Source organism: Zeus faber (genome assembly GCF_960531495.2).
Source record: "Zeus faber genome assembly, chromosome: 2".
Lineage (NCBI taxonomy): Eukaryota > Metazoa > Chordata > Actinopteri > Zeiformes > Zeidae > Zeus > Zeus faber.
This window is the reverse complement of record NC_137189.1, coordinates 34,787,311-34,802,753: the sequence shown is the minus strand read 5'-3', so window position 1 is coordinate 34,802,753 and position 15,443 is coordinate 34,787,311. Positions and strand designations below refer to the sequence as shown.

Genomic DNA, 15,443 nt, shown 5'->3' with positions numbered 1-15,443 from the left:
ACTCATCCCACGCACGAGAGCCCACACACATACACACACACACACACACACACACACACACACACACACACACACACACACACACACACACATACACACACACACACACACACACACACACACACACACACACACACACACACACACACACACACACACACACACCCTGTCAGTGTGACATTATGTCTGGTTGCACGATGAGGACGCTCGTTCCAGCTGGGCGTTGTGGAGCTGTCTGCTCGCCTTCCACTTCCTGCCACTCAGTGCCAGCCCACCGCCGTGGGCGCCCTCAGGTCTGCGCACCTAATGGTAGAAATAATGACTCTGCAAAGCAGCGTGCACTGACACCCGGTCCCTGCCCTGTGCACACACACACACACACATGCACAGGTAAACACATACCACACACACATCTGTCATTCCTACAGAAGCTGTTTTTATTCCGGGGGGGTTACATCACACGTCCCGGCATCTGCCATGTTCACACATTTTGGAGGATAGGATGCAACTTATCTCCTGCTTTCATCATTTTTGGAAAAAAAAAACAAAAAAAAAACAAACTGTTGGTATTAATTGGTGGGAAATTAGCTTCATCTGCGTATATTTGATCATTTATTCACTAATTATGCGGTGTAGTCTTGACAAAAGCTAATATATTGGGTTTGATGTTGTGGGGATGCAAGTGTAAGCAGGTTAATAGAGCAAGTTATTGCAAATTCAGCTAATCTAGTGTGTTTCAGTGTTACTGTGATTGACGCCATTCCGCACACTAAATTAATTATCCTTCATACAATCCAGGGTGGGAAAAGAAAGTATTAAAGTAATCCATCTGAAAATAAAGTACTATGTTGGTTCATGTGGTCGCTATGCCTCAATGTAATAGGCTGCTATCCAATTTCCATGTACAAGGAGGTTAGGCTAATTGGCCGAATTGGAGGAATTTGCCACACTTCAAAGGACAGCCAGCCTATTAAGAACGTCTCCTTGCCTTACGCCACTGAGTGGTCTGCTATGGGCTTTAGCTTCTCAACACCTAGAACAGGAAGATTTAAGGATAGGAATAGGAGGATGTAAGGATAAGGAATGGATGGAAAGATAGACAGAGAGTAGGACGATTTCACACAGGTCATGGTCGACAAAGCGGCCTTGATCGATCCTCCTACCTCGTCGGATCCTGAGCCAAAGATGAGCAGGTCGAAGGGGATGGCAGCCACCATGTCGATGAGGAACCAGCCCTTGAAGTAGTGGATGGCGATCTTGGCCGGGTGGCTGACCACCTCCTCGTTGACGTTGACGTAGGTGGTCCTGAAGTTGATGAGGATGTCCACGATGAACATGATGTCCACGATGAGGTCCACCAGATTGAGTGGCGAGCATGAGTAGCCGCACTCACGCCGTTTCTGCTCCTCGATGTCGTTGAGGAGGAAGGCCGCCGAGTAGGGTGTGAAGATGGCCGTGTAGATGACCAGCAGCAGGATGAGCCAGTCCCACACGGCCTTGAATGGGCTGTAGTGCAGGATGGTCCACTTGTCCATGCGGGGCGTCTGGAGCTTGTACTCTGGCAGAACGTCCGCCCCCAGCGACAGAACCTGGAGGAGGGAGAAAGAGGAAGATCACACCATGAAACTGCTCACCCTCCAGTTCCCCTCCCAGTTAGGTGAGGCTGAAGTAATGGGATTTCCTTGTACCTTGCTTTTCCGAGCAGATGGCTAGTTTAACTTGCCATCTGCTCTGTTCTGAACACAAAACATTTCATCCCTGCATATTTCAGAACAGCAATGATAAGGCATATTAACTTCCACTGGGTGACACTGAAGGTAAAAACCCTAGTTTCAAAGTGCATCTGGTGGTCTCATTAGCAGGCCCGTGCAGAGAGACATTAAGAGGAGCAGGTGCTCAGTAAAAGCACATGAAGGGGGGGGGGGGGGGGAGGGCCCGTCATGCATGGTGTTTTTTTTTTGATAAATAAAGGAAACTGTGTGGCATGAGGACACAGTGGAGAGCAGATCACGGCCGCCCCGATCAAGAACGCATCTTTATAAATATAGATATCTTGCCCAGAAAATCCGCTACCGCAATGCCCATTCATGCTTAAGAAAAACAAAAACGCACCTGATAAAAATGGCACCATGGACATGAAGGGGCAAAGGGGCAGGTACTCAACCCCCCCTCCTCCTCCATACACACACACACATACACACACACACACACACACACACACACACACACGCACACATGCACACACGCACACACACACACACACACACACACACACACATTCCTGCTTATTAGCAGGTACAAACTGCTAAAGTGTTGTGCAGCTAAAGTACAATACCCCACGGCTCCAATGATATAACTGAGACACTCACACGAAAATAATAAAGCAACGCCCATGTTACAATGTCGCCCCTTCAGTTGTATTCCAACGTGTGGAATAAATTCATGACATATGGAAGGTTAGGCCAAGTAAAGATCATGTTTGCAATGCCGGAATGTGGCTACAGGGCCTACATCGCTGAAGTCATGTACAGTAGCACAGTTCTAATACAGTTCAACATGATGAAAAACTCAACACAAAACCCACAGAAGCTTTTATATTTTCCCCCAAGGACATCACTGAGGTGGTAAGTAAAGGATCGGACAGAAGGGGAGTCGGATATTCTGAGATCGAGCCTTTCTCACCATCACGCTTGAGTCGTTGCAGACCCACTGATCCTTCTCTCATAACAGATCCTCCTACATTATAACTCCGGTCTTAAATAAGTCAATTCTTGTAAAACAAGCAGACAAGAGACGGCAGTGGAATTCAAATTAGACACAGCAGCAAGTCGAAATGTCCGGCATTGGATTTTGCCTTTCTGCCTGTGGCAAGGAAAAAAATGGATTCCAAAAATAACGTAAGATAGGATGCAATTCTCTTTTTATGGAGGCAACCATCCGCTCCCTAAACACCTGGTTATCGCTATTGCCGACTGTCTTGGCTTCTCCACTTACCAAAGTGTCCTAGGATTTTTAAGATCAGTATAACAGCAGAGTCATGGAACAATTTCAGATAACTGTCTGAATGACACAGAGGTAATTATAAGCTTGGGTGAGAGGATACATCCCATTTATCTGAGTGTATGACACTTTGATACCTGGGGAATTACAAGGGGTTGTGGGCTGCCTCAACCGCTGATTACTGTAGCTGGAGAAAGAAAGAGAGAGAGGGAGGGATGGAGTGGAACAGAAAGAGAGAGAGAGAGAGAGAGAAAGAGAGACATAGGGGTAAGGACAGGTAAAAGTACCCATACCCTCCCAAGGGCAGAGAGGCAATTACGATGTGCCTCCTTTGTCAGCAACGGAAGGGGAACGAAAAAAAGGGGGTAGAAGACTTAAGGATAAAGAAGTCTCAATTATTGGCATCCCATCCCCAACCGCATCTCTTCCCTTATCTCTTCCTGGCCGGTGGTCACCGTGGTAACCTTCTAACCATGGATGAGAGGACAGGACGTGGGCGTTAGGGCAGAAAAGGCCACCGGGACCTAAAAATGATGAAGAAGTGGTGTGAGAGATCGGCCGACATGTTAATAATTGAGTCGGCTATTATGAAGTGCTGCCCTCTGTGCGATGGAGGGCCAGCTAAAAATGCTGTCACCGTCTGATGTGGTCTAACCTTTCAAATCAATCAGAGACCAGAGGACGCACGAGATAAACACCTTCTATTATTCAGCAAACAGGCACTTCATTTAAAAAATACGCTGCTGGTTTTATTGGTGTCAGCTTCACGCATGACCGCTGTTGACTTTTGACAAACTCTGCTCCAAGTCCAACAGGAATTCAAATTTTTCATCTTTTTTTGGAGAAGTGGATTCATGATAAAATGGTTGAAATTACCCTGGAAGAGGTGTTTTTTTCCTCAGACAGTGTAAAAACAGATGAATGTCTGCGAGTCTGTTTATGTGGAGTGTCAAAAGTATACTACCTCCTCTCATTATGCATTCCCAGCACATAAATGTCCTATTGCACTGCATCCCACATACCATCTTTGATTTAGATCAAAGAAATGAGATGGTAGCAGGGCATAGACTGGGACCAGCAGCTTTCAGCGCGCATGGATGGATTAATTCAGCCAAAGGCATGCTGGGAAGTCTGGTACAAGTTGGACGGCTGGCAGAACGACAAGTGTTTGTGGCCAATTCTGTTTCTAAATAAAAGATTGCCATCTTAATTATTAAACATACCTACTATAGCTATCTACCCTCTTTGGCTCAAATGAGCTCTCTCTCTTGCGGGATAATACAAGGCTTGTTCCACGTCTGGCACCAGCTCAAACGCTATGCAAATGGAGAGCTAGCTTTCTCCCCTTCTCCGGTTATCATTGGCTTGCTCTGTTGTCTGGGCCTGCATAGAGTATTATTTATAAGAGTGGGGTGTTGTTTTGTGTTTCCGCGGCTCATCACGTGGCCTTGCTCCTGCCCGCTTGCTGCTTGACATTAATGTCAAGGCTAACAGATGCTAATAAGTGAACATTGCTAGCCTTTCACAGTGATAGTGAATGTTTCTGCACAGGGGTCTCTACATACCCAGTGGCTGTGGCCTGAGGAAAGGTATGATCTAAAGTGTCCTATAGGTCTTGTAAGGTCCTACGTTCCCAAAGCCCTCTGTTCTCAGGGCCCTATGTTCACAAGGCCTATGTTCCCATGGTCCTATATTCCCAAGGTCCTCTGTTCCCAGGGCCCTATGTTACTGAGGTCCTCTGTTCCCAGAGCCCCATGTTACTGAGGTCCTATATTTAGAGAGTCCTATGTTCCCAAGGTTCTATGTTCCCAAGGCCCTATATTCCCAGGGCCCTTATTCCCAGGGCCCAATGTTCACATGGTGCTAAGTTCCCAGGGCCCTATATTCCCAAGGTCCTATGTTCCCAGCACGCTATATAACTGAGTGTTCCGAGGGTCCTATGTTCCCAAGGTCCTATGTCCCCAGGGCCCTATGTTCCCAGGGCCCAATGTTAACAAGGTCCTATGTTCCCAGGGCCATATATTCACAAGGTCCTATGTTCACAGGGCCCTATGCTCCCAGGGCCCTATGTTCCCAAGACCCTACTGTATGTTCCCAGGGCCCTATGTTCAAAGATCCTATATTCCAGGGACCCTATGTTACCAAGGTCTTACTGTATGTTCCCAGGGCCCTATGTTCCCAAGACCCTATGTTCTCTAAGTCCTATTATCCCTCAGCATATAATGAATAATGTCCATAGCTCTAATTATGCATAATCTGATTATGATTAGGTATGTTGCTATGTTAATGGTAAATGTTATGTATGTGACTAATTTTGTGCATGCCACTTTGTCAATGTTTTGTAATTAATAGTTTTTGTAGTTATTTATACAAAGATAGTCAGCAGATGAGACCTGCCCATGTCTAGACCATCTAGCAAGGTTTAAGAAACAGCATGTGAGCGGTGAGCGTGGACCCCCCTCCAGCCTGGCTCCTATGACCAGCTTCCTGGGTCAGCCCTCCATCTGCCTGCTGGAGCTAAGAAGCTGCCAAGGCCAAGGGAGGCTGTCTGTTCTGCTGGGCCTTGATCACAGCTTCAAACAGGAGTTGGAGTGAGAGCTCGGCTCCGGACAGCTGCCACTACATTGTGTTACTTACAGTCGGGTGGCTACAAGAATTGAATGGTCACAGGGATTCAAACACACAACCTGCTTACATCTTATTCATACTGGATCCAACGCAGAGCCCTGTGATGCGGCATGCAGCGAGAATAAACAGCAAAAACCATCACAACTGATTGTCATCTGAATGGTGATAATCAGTGTTTTTGTGGGAGTTGAATTATGTTCCCACAACATAAACAGAAGAATCAGGTCCATACCTCTGGTATATCAACAAAAATACATAATCAGATAGTATGTGAAACGGTGTTTGTGGACAATCTTCTTCCAAAGTCTCCCAAAGATCTCACATAAGCCATTGGACCATGACTATTTACTGAACAAACTGACTATTTACTATCTGATTACAAAGTTTTGCTAATCTAACAGAGGTATGGACATAATTCTTGTCATGGATTTTTTAAATTAAAAAAATAAAGCCACTGTCCCAGCAGAAGTAGAGTTTGGTTCCGAGACACCTTATTTGCAGTTCCAGACTCCATGGCATTGACGACCTTTGTTTCAACAAACTTGAACTTTAATCTATTTTCCCCAAAAGAATCTTGCCTCAAACCCAAACAATGTCCGTGGTGTGTATGTAAAATATAAGGCGATTAATTGTTGTAAATGCTGGTGCTTTAGAACTGAGCGGACCAAGGGGCGTGGTCAAGCACCGGCTGCAGATGACAGCACGGCTCCGTTTCCTGCAGCCAAGCTGCCTCGAATCAGCCTAATCAGTGCCCACGCGGTGCTGATTGGTCCGACTCGAGGCAGGGAGATTTCTTAATGTTTGTCTGTCTTGCAGAGGGGATCGGCGCACTGGCTCGTCAGCCAGATAACGGTACGCCATTCCTCCTGCGCCCAAAACAACAATTTATTGTTATCATTATCAATACTTCTGGCCAGCGACACGACACTGCTGGGACGCGCTGTCACCCTCTGTTCGGACCACACCCCGCTGCAGTGGCTGCACTGCATGAAGGACACAAATGCCTGGATCACCTGGTGGTACCTGGCTCTCCAGCCCTTTAAGTCCTGGTCCATAGGCCGGCGGGGCAGATGGTCGTGGCTGAATTGAAATTATTATTATTTATTGTTATTATTTATATTATTATCAATATCAATACTTCTGGCCAGCGAGCCTTTTGTTCAGGATACAATTAAAAAATCTCGCCATGTTGGCAAACCACTGAAACCCCTCCCTAAACCCCTACCTGTTGGCAGAGACAACTACAATGATTTTTCTATGATGAGGGAACACAGGGCTGATGGACCTATAGGATAAAGAAAACTGTATGCAGGTACATTGATCTAAAACATTCAGAACTAGGTTCGAATTTGAGCAACACAATGCGCAAAGCAGATTCTTATCCGCTGCTTTGACGCCAAACCTCTTGAGAGTTCAATCACCGCACTGTTGGAGCGTTACCAGATACACAAAGACACAACAGCAGACAAGAACACGATGCACTAAATTGCACTAGCGCCTTAGTGTTGACGTTAGCGTTACAAGTCAATAATAGCCACAAACTTCCCCCATCTCTCCTTATCTTGACAAGTGCATGACCCTGACAGAAGAGGGAGAGGTCGGCATGGTCCACTGCTTCCTGCCGTGACCAGACTCTGGGGTGATGTTGCCCTTCCTTGAGTGCTTAGGAAGGGGTCAATTTCACCGATCCGCTACCCATTACACCATTAGTGGGGTAAATGCAAAAACGAGCCCTAATGTGGGGGCTTGGGGGGCAATTTGAGCCCTCTCCGGAGAATGCATTAATGTACATTCCTCACCTACCCCCTGACTCGGTTCCCTCTGCCCGCAAGGAAGGTGAGAACAACCCCTCACCCTGTCTGTAACTTTAGATATGTGGCCTGAGTTCTGGATGAAGTCTGGCATCGGTAAGAGAATCCCTGATTATTGAGTTTCAAATTAATCATCCCAGGGCAAGCGGCCGGCAACTGGACCCAGAGCTGGCTGTGGCGTTGGGGAGGGCGGTGGTGTCTGGTCGGGTCCGTGCCGGTGTAACATGCACTAGGTAATGAACGCTATTTAAGATGGATATTACCAGCAAATTCCAATGATGCTCCCAATGATGATTTCCAGGCGGTGATTCGACTGGTGTTGATCGTAGGTATGAATAATTTAAGAATGCGAACCAGTGTAATAAAGGCTCGCAAGCAAGCGCTCAATACTTTCACTGCTGTACATTCATCATTTAACCTAAAGCCAATAAACCGCACAAGAACACACGTCACAACCAGGGGAGGAAAAACAAGGTATACAGGTAGGAAGAAGTTCACTGATTGGGCCAATATTCATGACCAAAACCTCCAGATACACTCCAACCCCCACAATAACAGGGATTTGTTCTGGGGACGTTGAAGGTCAATTTGGGTTAGGGTTGCGATCGGATCGCATATCAACAATTGAAGAGATGATCGGTGATTGTTTTTTTTCTACGGCGATATTAAGGCGGTTTTAACTACAATCTCTAGAATCTGCACCCAATCTGCATTTAGAGATGTTTCGGGTGGAGCAGCATGTCCGCCCGCTGAGCACCGTTAATCAGCACGAGTGCCGTCTCTTTTCCGTGGATCTGACACCCCGCACCTCCCTTCTCCATACGCCTGCTGACCAAAATTTGCTGTGCGTTAACATTATGGATATGATTTGAATTGTGATATTAAAGATCAGATAATAATGTTAAACGGAACATGCTGCTGTGATATTGTCGGCACCAAGCACACACAGCACAGACTTTTAAGTGGGAGCCGTTGTTTGAAGAGAAGATGCATTGTTATTAAATAAAAAATGTTTAAATAGTCTAAAGAAACTGTTCACACCCTTTTATAAATGTTTATTCGTGTAACTTTAACTGCATTGCTTGCAGAATGCTTAAAGCTTTGATCATTTCGAAGATCCATCAGATGCTGAGCCACGCTCAAGATAATTATTCAAATCTTCAATCCAAATTAAATTCTAACATCAGTAATAATTAAAAGAAAATGCCCAACAGAGAATAAATAGTTTCATAAAAAAATAATAAATATACGACTTCTACTGCTGTGCGTGTTTCCATGCTCCTCCGCAGGATCCAGCACCCCTGTCCCCTCCCTCCACTCTGCGGCTCAGCTGCTCTTGATGACATGGTTCCACCTCTCTCTCTCTCTCTCTCTCTCTCTCGCTCTCTCTCTCTCTCTCTCTCTCTCTCTCTCTCTCTCTCTCTCTCTCTTTCTCTGCCCCCGTGCCCTCTTGGAGATGGTGTTGAGGGCAAAATCAATAACAAGGGCTGAGCATCCATCCGCCCTCCACTCCTACCCCCACCGCCGCCGGCGATCAGATCGCATATCGGCGATCTCGAGCAGCCATGACTGGACGATATGAAAATACAGCTGCGCAACCCTAGTTGTGTTGATTAGAGTTGGAAAATGGTATCAGCTGTAATAGGGATCACTTTAGGGATCACAGGGTCTTGATGAGTGATTTTATTTGTTTAATTTCCTTGTATCTTTGGACCTTTGTGATTCATTCACAGCTGGCTTCAAACGCCAAAGAATCAAACAAGCATGACACCACGACTGCTGCAAAAATTGCTCTTACCAGGGCACAGAATGTGGATTTATTTAGCTAGCTGTGATATGTTCCTTATTGTGCCATTGTATGCACAATGCAACTAATACCCCATTCTTTAACCCAATGCGGTTGCCCCTCACCTGCGTGACCTTGTCTGTGACATTGTGCGTGCGGTCCTTGACCTTGGGGGCGATAATGGTCTTCTCCGAGGACGGAGGCGAGGGGCACTTCTTCTCGTTGTTGGCCTCTGAGAAGTTGAGTGTGATGAGGGGGATCTTGTTGATGGTGCTGTACTTGTTGAGGTTTGAGTCGGAGGTGGAGCCCAGCAGGCTGGTCTTGATCTGGTTGAGGGGTCCTTGGACGAGGAGGGCGGAAGTGGAAGAAGAGGGTAGATTAGAAAAACAGAGAGGGAATGTCAACATTTCAAGAGTCCTCGCCACGCCCAAGGACTATTGGGGCTCCTCTGAACAGTGTGGCGTTCGCTGTTGGTTTGAGGTTGTCCCCGACACTGGCGAGCGTGGAGCAGATCTTGGCTTTTTTGGAGTGAGTTCAACGACACCAACACAACACTGAGAGTCACGACAGGTACTGAAACACAAACTCCGGGGCCGCTCCCGATCCTTCCAGGGTGAGCGGCGGCCTTTCAACGTCTCTCATTAAAGTGTAATGAAGAACAGTGTCGCTGAGAGAACAGATCGACCCGGTGCAATCACAGAGCGCAACGTTAGACGGTCAATCGTTGTGTAGTCAATCGCTCCATTCATCTGACTTCTGGCGTCAATGAAACCGGGACATAAATGGTTGTCGAGATAACATGTTCACGTACAGGCACAAAGTTACGTAAATGTTTTTTAGCTGCAAGCGGTGATAAGTGACCAAAGTCCCTTTTTTAGTATTTTCATGAATTTGGAACTAACAATGCATGTGACAGCACTACAAACACTACAGCACGTGAGGGGGAAAAAAGTGAGAAAGAGAGGTTTTTTTTTTTGTTGTTTTTTTTTGCCGATTCAGCTTTTGTGAACCGGCAGAGAAACAGAAACGCTGTTGTTTTGTTTGTTCGTTTTCTTTCCCCATTTTCCACAAAGTTACAGTGATTGAGGGTGGAGGACAGAGGAGCGGACAGCTGAGGATGGAGGAGTGCATACGCAGCATCCATGCAGGCCACAGCGGGGACACGTCATAGCATCACAGTCAGAAACAGTGAAACTTAAATGAGGAGGAAAAAAAAAAAAGCTCAAGCCATACCCCCAGCTATCCAGGAGCGAGAGACTAGCCAACCGAGAGAGAGAGAGAGAGAGAGAGAGAGAGAGTGAAAGAGAGAGAGAGGGGGGGTAAAGAGGAAGTGGTATTACGTGGAAGAAGCAGTGAGGGTCAGTCAGTATTACATTTCAGTACTTTTCAGTAAATTCACCATATATATATACACACACACACACACACACACACACACACACACACGCACACACACACACACACACAGACAGTACAGACTCAATGGTATTTACATATGTACACATTGGATCATGGCTCAAAATTGTTGCATATGTACTTGTATGTTGACCTTCTGTTACACTAATCCACATTATTTCATGTCAGGGCTGGGCCATACATCCGTATAATATTGTATAAAATATCGATATTTCGTGATAAGAGACGAGATTTTTTTTGTGGGAATTTTATTATTGGTGGCACGGTGGCGCAGTGCATTGCACTGCTGCCTCACAGCAAGAAGGTCCTGGGTTCGATTCCCGCCTGGGGCGCTGTTGGCACCGTGCTCCGGCGGGTTATCTTCCAAAAAAAACAGGAGCCTTTCTGTGTGGAGTTTGCATGTTCTCCCCGTGTTCACATGGGGTTTCCTCCACCTCACGTCAGTAAGGACCACCACCAAAAACATGCACCCATCATCGTCTGACCAGCGATGGACACTTATCACCTGGTCCCCGGGCGCGTCCACGTATGCTGCCCACTGCTCCTGCTGTGCCCCCGGAGGAAGGACAAGCCAGGATGGGTCAAAAGCAGAGGAGCCATTTCACCGGCCACCATCAAAAGCATGTGCATGTGTGTGTGTGTGCAAGCATGTGTTGTGGAGTGTCGTGTGACGATTAAAGACTGTTTCTTATTATCTGAATATCGATATCAGGATACTGTATATCAATCAAGTCAATATCCTGATATCAGACTAGATCATCAGGGATTTTGGTTATTGTAATATCGTAATATCTATATGAAGGTGATATCGCTATATGAGACTGGATGTTGTACGACATTTTTGTTATCCTAATTATTGTGATTGTGACATATCTCAATAAAGATATCCAGTCATTATTGTGATATGACACGAGATATTGTCTGGGATTTTGGTTATCATTATATCATGATCTCGGTATTAAGTCGATATATCACAATATAGATATTAAGTTCATATCTCGATACAAAACTTGTTATCATCTACGATTTTGGTTATCATTATATTGAAATTAAGTTGCTATTTCAAGATAACAATATCAATTTGATATTGCGATATGAGACTAGATATTGTCCGGGATTTAATCAATGGTCATAATATCCAGATTACTAATTGTTATTTCTTGAATATTTATTTTATTGAAAATATGTTGCACAAATTGGCAACCCTCAAAAATGTCCTCAAATTCTTAACATCAAGGTATTTGTAAAAAATATATATTTGACCAGTGTCAATACCAGTTTTTTTTGATTATTGTCATTTATCTCCCATGCACCCTTAGCAGTAGGACACAACCTAAAAGCGAAACAAAAAAATCCAGGCCTTCACAGACAACCACACACACACACACACACACACATATATACAGACACATATACAGTATATCATATATTTTTCCAGTTATGACAAAGCAAGGCATCGAAAAGCACAGAAAGAATCAAACCAACAGAGGATCGAGTTAAAGTTAAAGACAGCACAAGCTACCGTCTCGTGAAAAAGCCTCATTGATTATTGCGAGAGAGAGAGAGAGAGAGAGAGAGAGAGAGGGAGGGAGGGAGGGAGGGAGGGCGAGCAAGCTAGAGAATGAATGTTACTTCATGCAGGCATGTGCAGAGGTCAGCATCTTTTTCGATCTATTCATCTATTTTTTATTTGAGAGAGAGAGAGAGAGAGAGAGAGAGCGAGCACACAAGTTCAATACAGCGTAGGCCTTCCATCGGCCATTCCATCATTCCATCATTCTACCATCTCGTGTCACGTGCGCGAGCATTTCGGGAGGATCTCATGCAGCAAGCCAGGGTGTGTGTGTATGTGCACACGTATGGTAATAACGGAGTGGAAATTACAATTCAAAATTAAGCAACAAAAATTCCACCAAAATCTCAAGATGCACGAGCGCCATTTGGCTGTTACCTTTGATATTACGACCGTTGTCTGGAAAGAGAGAGAACACGGAGGGGAAGAAAGGGAAGGGAAGGGAAGGGGGGGAGGGTTCCAAGTGAGAAAGAGCCACAGAGGAGTGGAGTGATGTCGGGCTTTCTTTCTTTATTCCTCCCCTTCGTTCTTTGCGTGATAAACGGGGGGAACCCACCGCAGCATTTCATCGCTGTGAAGGAGATGTATTACGCTGTCGGCCGCCCAGAGCCATTTCAATGGGAATTGAATCGGGAGATAAAAAGGGAAGTGTGGAGGGGGTGGTGCAGGGGATGGAGGGGTGGAGGGACGGCGTCTGGAGGCGACTCCACCACCTGCAGCCTAATGAGGAGAGGGGAGCTAAGGAGCTAATGACATGTTGGGGGAAATCGATAAAAATATATGGAGGATAGAGGTGTGGCTCAGTCAGACTAATATACTAATATACTATTTTAATATATACTCTATTAAACTATATAATAAATGTGATTTCTTTATATGGTAACAACACTGTAATTGAGTGATATTGATGTATTTAATAATCCATATTTCAATAATAAGAGTGAAAGGGAAACATTGGCCGTTTCTCAATACCAAGTACACGAAGACCGGACTTGCGGACTTGGTAGTTCAGACTTGGCAAGTTCGACTCGGGAGTACAGACTCCCGGGGACAGAAGGACGCAGGACGGTCATTTTGCGAAATGCATTCTGGGATACTTGGCTGTCCCAGGTCCACACAAGTCACCGCCGATGCATCCTCCATAAAATGGGCGGAGCATGTCCACATCCGGGGCATTTGGACGGGACTTGGCTTGATGAATTTGAATTGGAACAGTACTTGGGCCGCGACTGATGACGTTTCGCAAGAACACAAGTACAGAGAAGAACGCCGATTGAGAAAGGGCCATTGAATTATCAAATACATTTTTTGGGGGGTTACATTTAACATCAAATGAAGGTACATTTTTGAGTTTCTCATCGGTTAAAATTTTAGTGATAATGAACTTCTAAAATTATTAATTATAACCAACAATTTCATTATACGAGTGTGATTTGAAGAAAGGGGAAACATTAAAATAAAATTCTCAGTTTCTAAACAGACTGCAAATTATTCTGCCCAAATCTGGTTGCCCAGGGCCACTGGGCAACCATTTAAGTTGCATCGGCTACTTTCATTTTATCATAGAGCAGGGTGGGAGATGACATGTTTCAAACCTAAATGTTGAAATGTGAAATACATCCAGGGACCCTGTGCGCAACCAAATGACCCCACGTGGGGGCCACAACCCCCAGGTTGAGAAACTCCGTACGGGGGTGTTTTGTAAACAATTTTGGAGAGACATTCCTACCTTCGCTGGCGTGGCGGTCCCTGAAGGCCATCTTGGTGGTGGAGGACCCGAAGCCCTCCATGTCATGCACGGAGGAGGCCCTGCGGATGCTGCAAACCGACTCTTTGGAGGCGTTGGGAGTGAGGGGCCCCTGGACGGAGGGCAGGGCTGGAGTCACCAAGTCCCCCAGACCCTGGGTCCGGGTCTTACCCTGGGTCTGGAGGTCCAGGCGGTCCCACGGGCCCTTGGGCGAGGAGTGGTCCAGGGGCCCCGAGACGGGCGTGGAGCAGTGGCTGGGGCCGATGAGGGCGCGGGTGTCATTGGCGTAGGACGGGCTGCAGCTCCCCCTGGTGGCCGGCAGCTGGAAGTCCCGCGTGGCCGCCGAGCCGTCACTGTGGCGGGGCGAGTCCACGGTGACGGCGTCCGGGTCCTCCTGGGGCAGGGACTGCTTGCTGATCCCCAGCAGGTGCAGCGCTGGGAAGCGGAACCGGAAGAACCGCCCTTTCCCTAGACGGAGAAAAACAGATCCATTTTGTGTTTGAACTCCCAACTGATTTTTCGTAAACAAAAAATTATACATGATTAAGATAGATTAAGATAAATGATTATAAGATGTTAATTCCTTGTGTGCTTGCACAAGGAATTTACATCTTATCCTGTGTTTGATAAACTATTTCATAAAAATAAAAAAAAATAAAAGTTATTTATTAAAATGAAAAATGAAAATATTTTCCTTTTCCCCCCAAATCATCCCGTGGTTACTTCTAAATTCCCCGGTGTCTCATTGTAGTTCAATTCAATATTAATATTAATAACCAATCTCACAGCGGTTTGTGAGGATCAATAAAAATAACAATACCCGTAGCCACAAAGCCTTTCGGAGCAATTACTACCGAGCTTTTCACATGAATTGGAAGCACAACATTTTTGCTTGGAATTCATGTCAAAGCTCGGTAGTAATCAATAAAATCAGGCGAAAGAAAAAAGAAATTCGTATTTATTGTTTTTTCTTTCCCCTGATCCGTCCCCAAAAAAGCCTGGCAAGACGGCTCTAACCTGATAGCGGAATATTTATTATTATTATTATTATTATTATTATTATTATTATTATTATTATTATTATAACGTTATTATTATTATTATTATTATAACGTTATTATTATTATTATTATTATGATTACTATTATTACGTTTATGTGGTGGCAGAGCGTTTAGGAGCAAGTAGGAACTGCTGTAGCGTCTCGTATTACTTGGGTGACATTGACGGAGGGGGAGGAAGAGGGTGAGAACGGGAGGGAGTGGTAGGAAGAAGAGACTAATTTTAGCTGGTGCTACATCATCTCCTCCCGGGTCGGAGCCTCGTGTTGAATTAACTCCGCAGTCGGATGCTGACGATGCCAGAATTTCAATTTGTGTGTAATAGATGGTTTCGATATCTCGATCTGCCGAGCGATTAAAAAAAAAAGTCATCAATCAGTCGATCTCTATCTCCATGACGACAGGCTGGAGTCAGATCTGGGG

General features: G+C 45.5%; 1 protein-coding gene across 1 annotated transcript in view; it reads right to left on the bottom strand.

Annotated features, from left to right (window-relative positions):
• LOC307247776 (voltage-gated inwardly rectifying potassium channel KCNH7-like) overlaps positions 1-15,443 on the bottom strand; it is a gene marked incomplete at both ends in the record, with an annotated part of 112,709 nt that overhangs the window by 42,804 nt on the left and 54,462 nt on the right. The window contains 5 exons of the mRNA XM_080023898.1: positions 1,164-1,589; positions 9,351-9,565; positions 10,459-10,482; positions 12,593-12,613; positions 13,944-14,429. Coding sequence (XP_079880024.1) covers positions 1,164-1,589; positions 9,351-9,565; positions 10,459-10,482; positions 12,593-12,613; positions 13,944-14,429 — 1,172 coding nt within the window. The remainder of the gene's footprint in view (positions 1-1,163; positions 1,590-9,350; positions 9,566-10,458; positions 10,483-12,592; positions 12,614-13,943; positions 14,430-15,443) is intronic.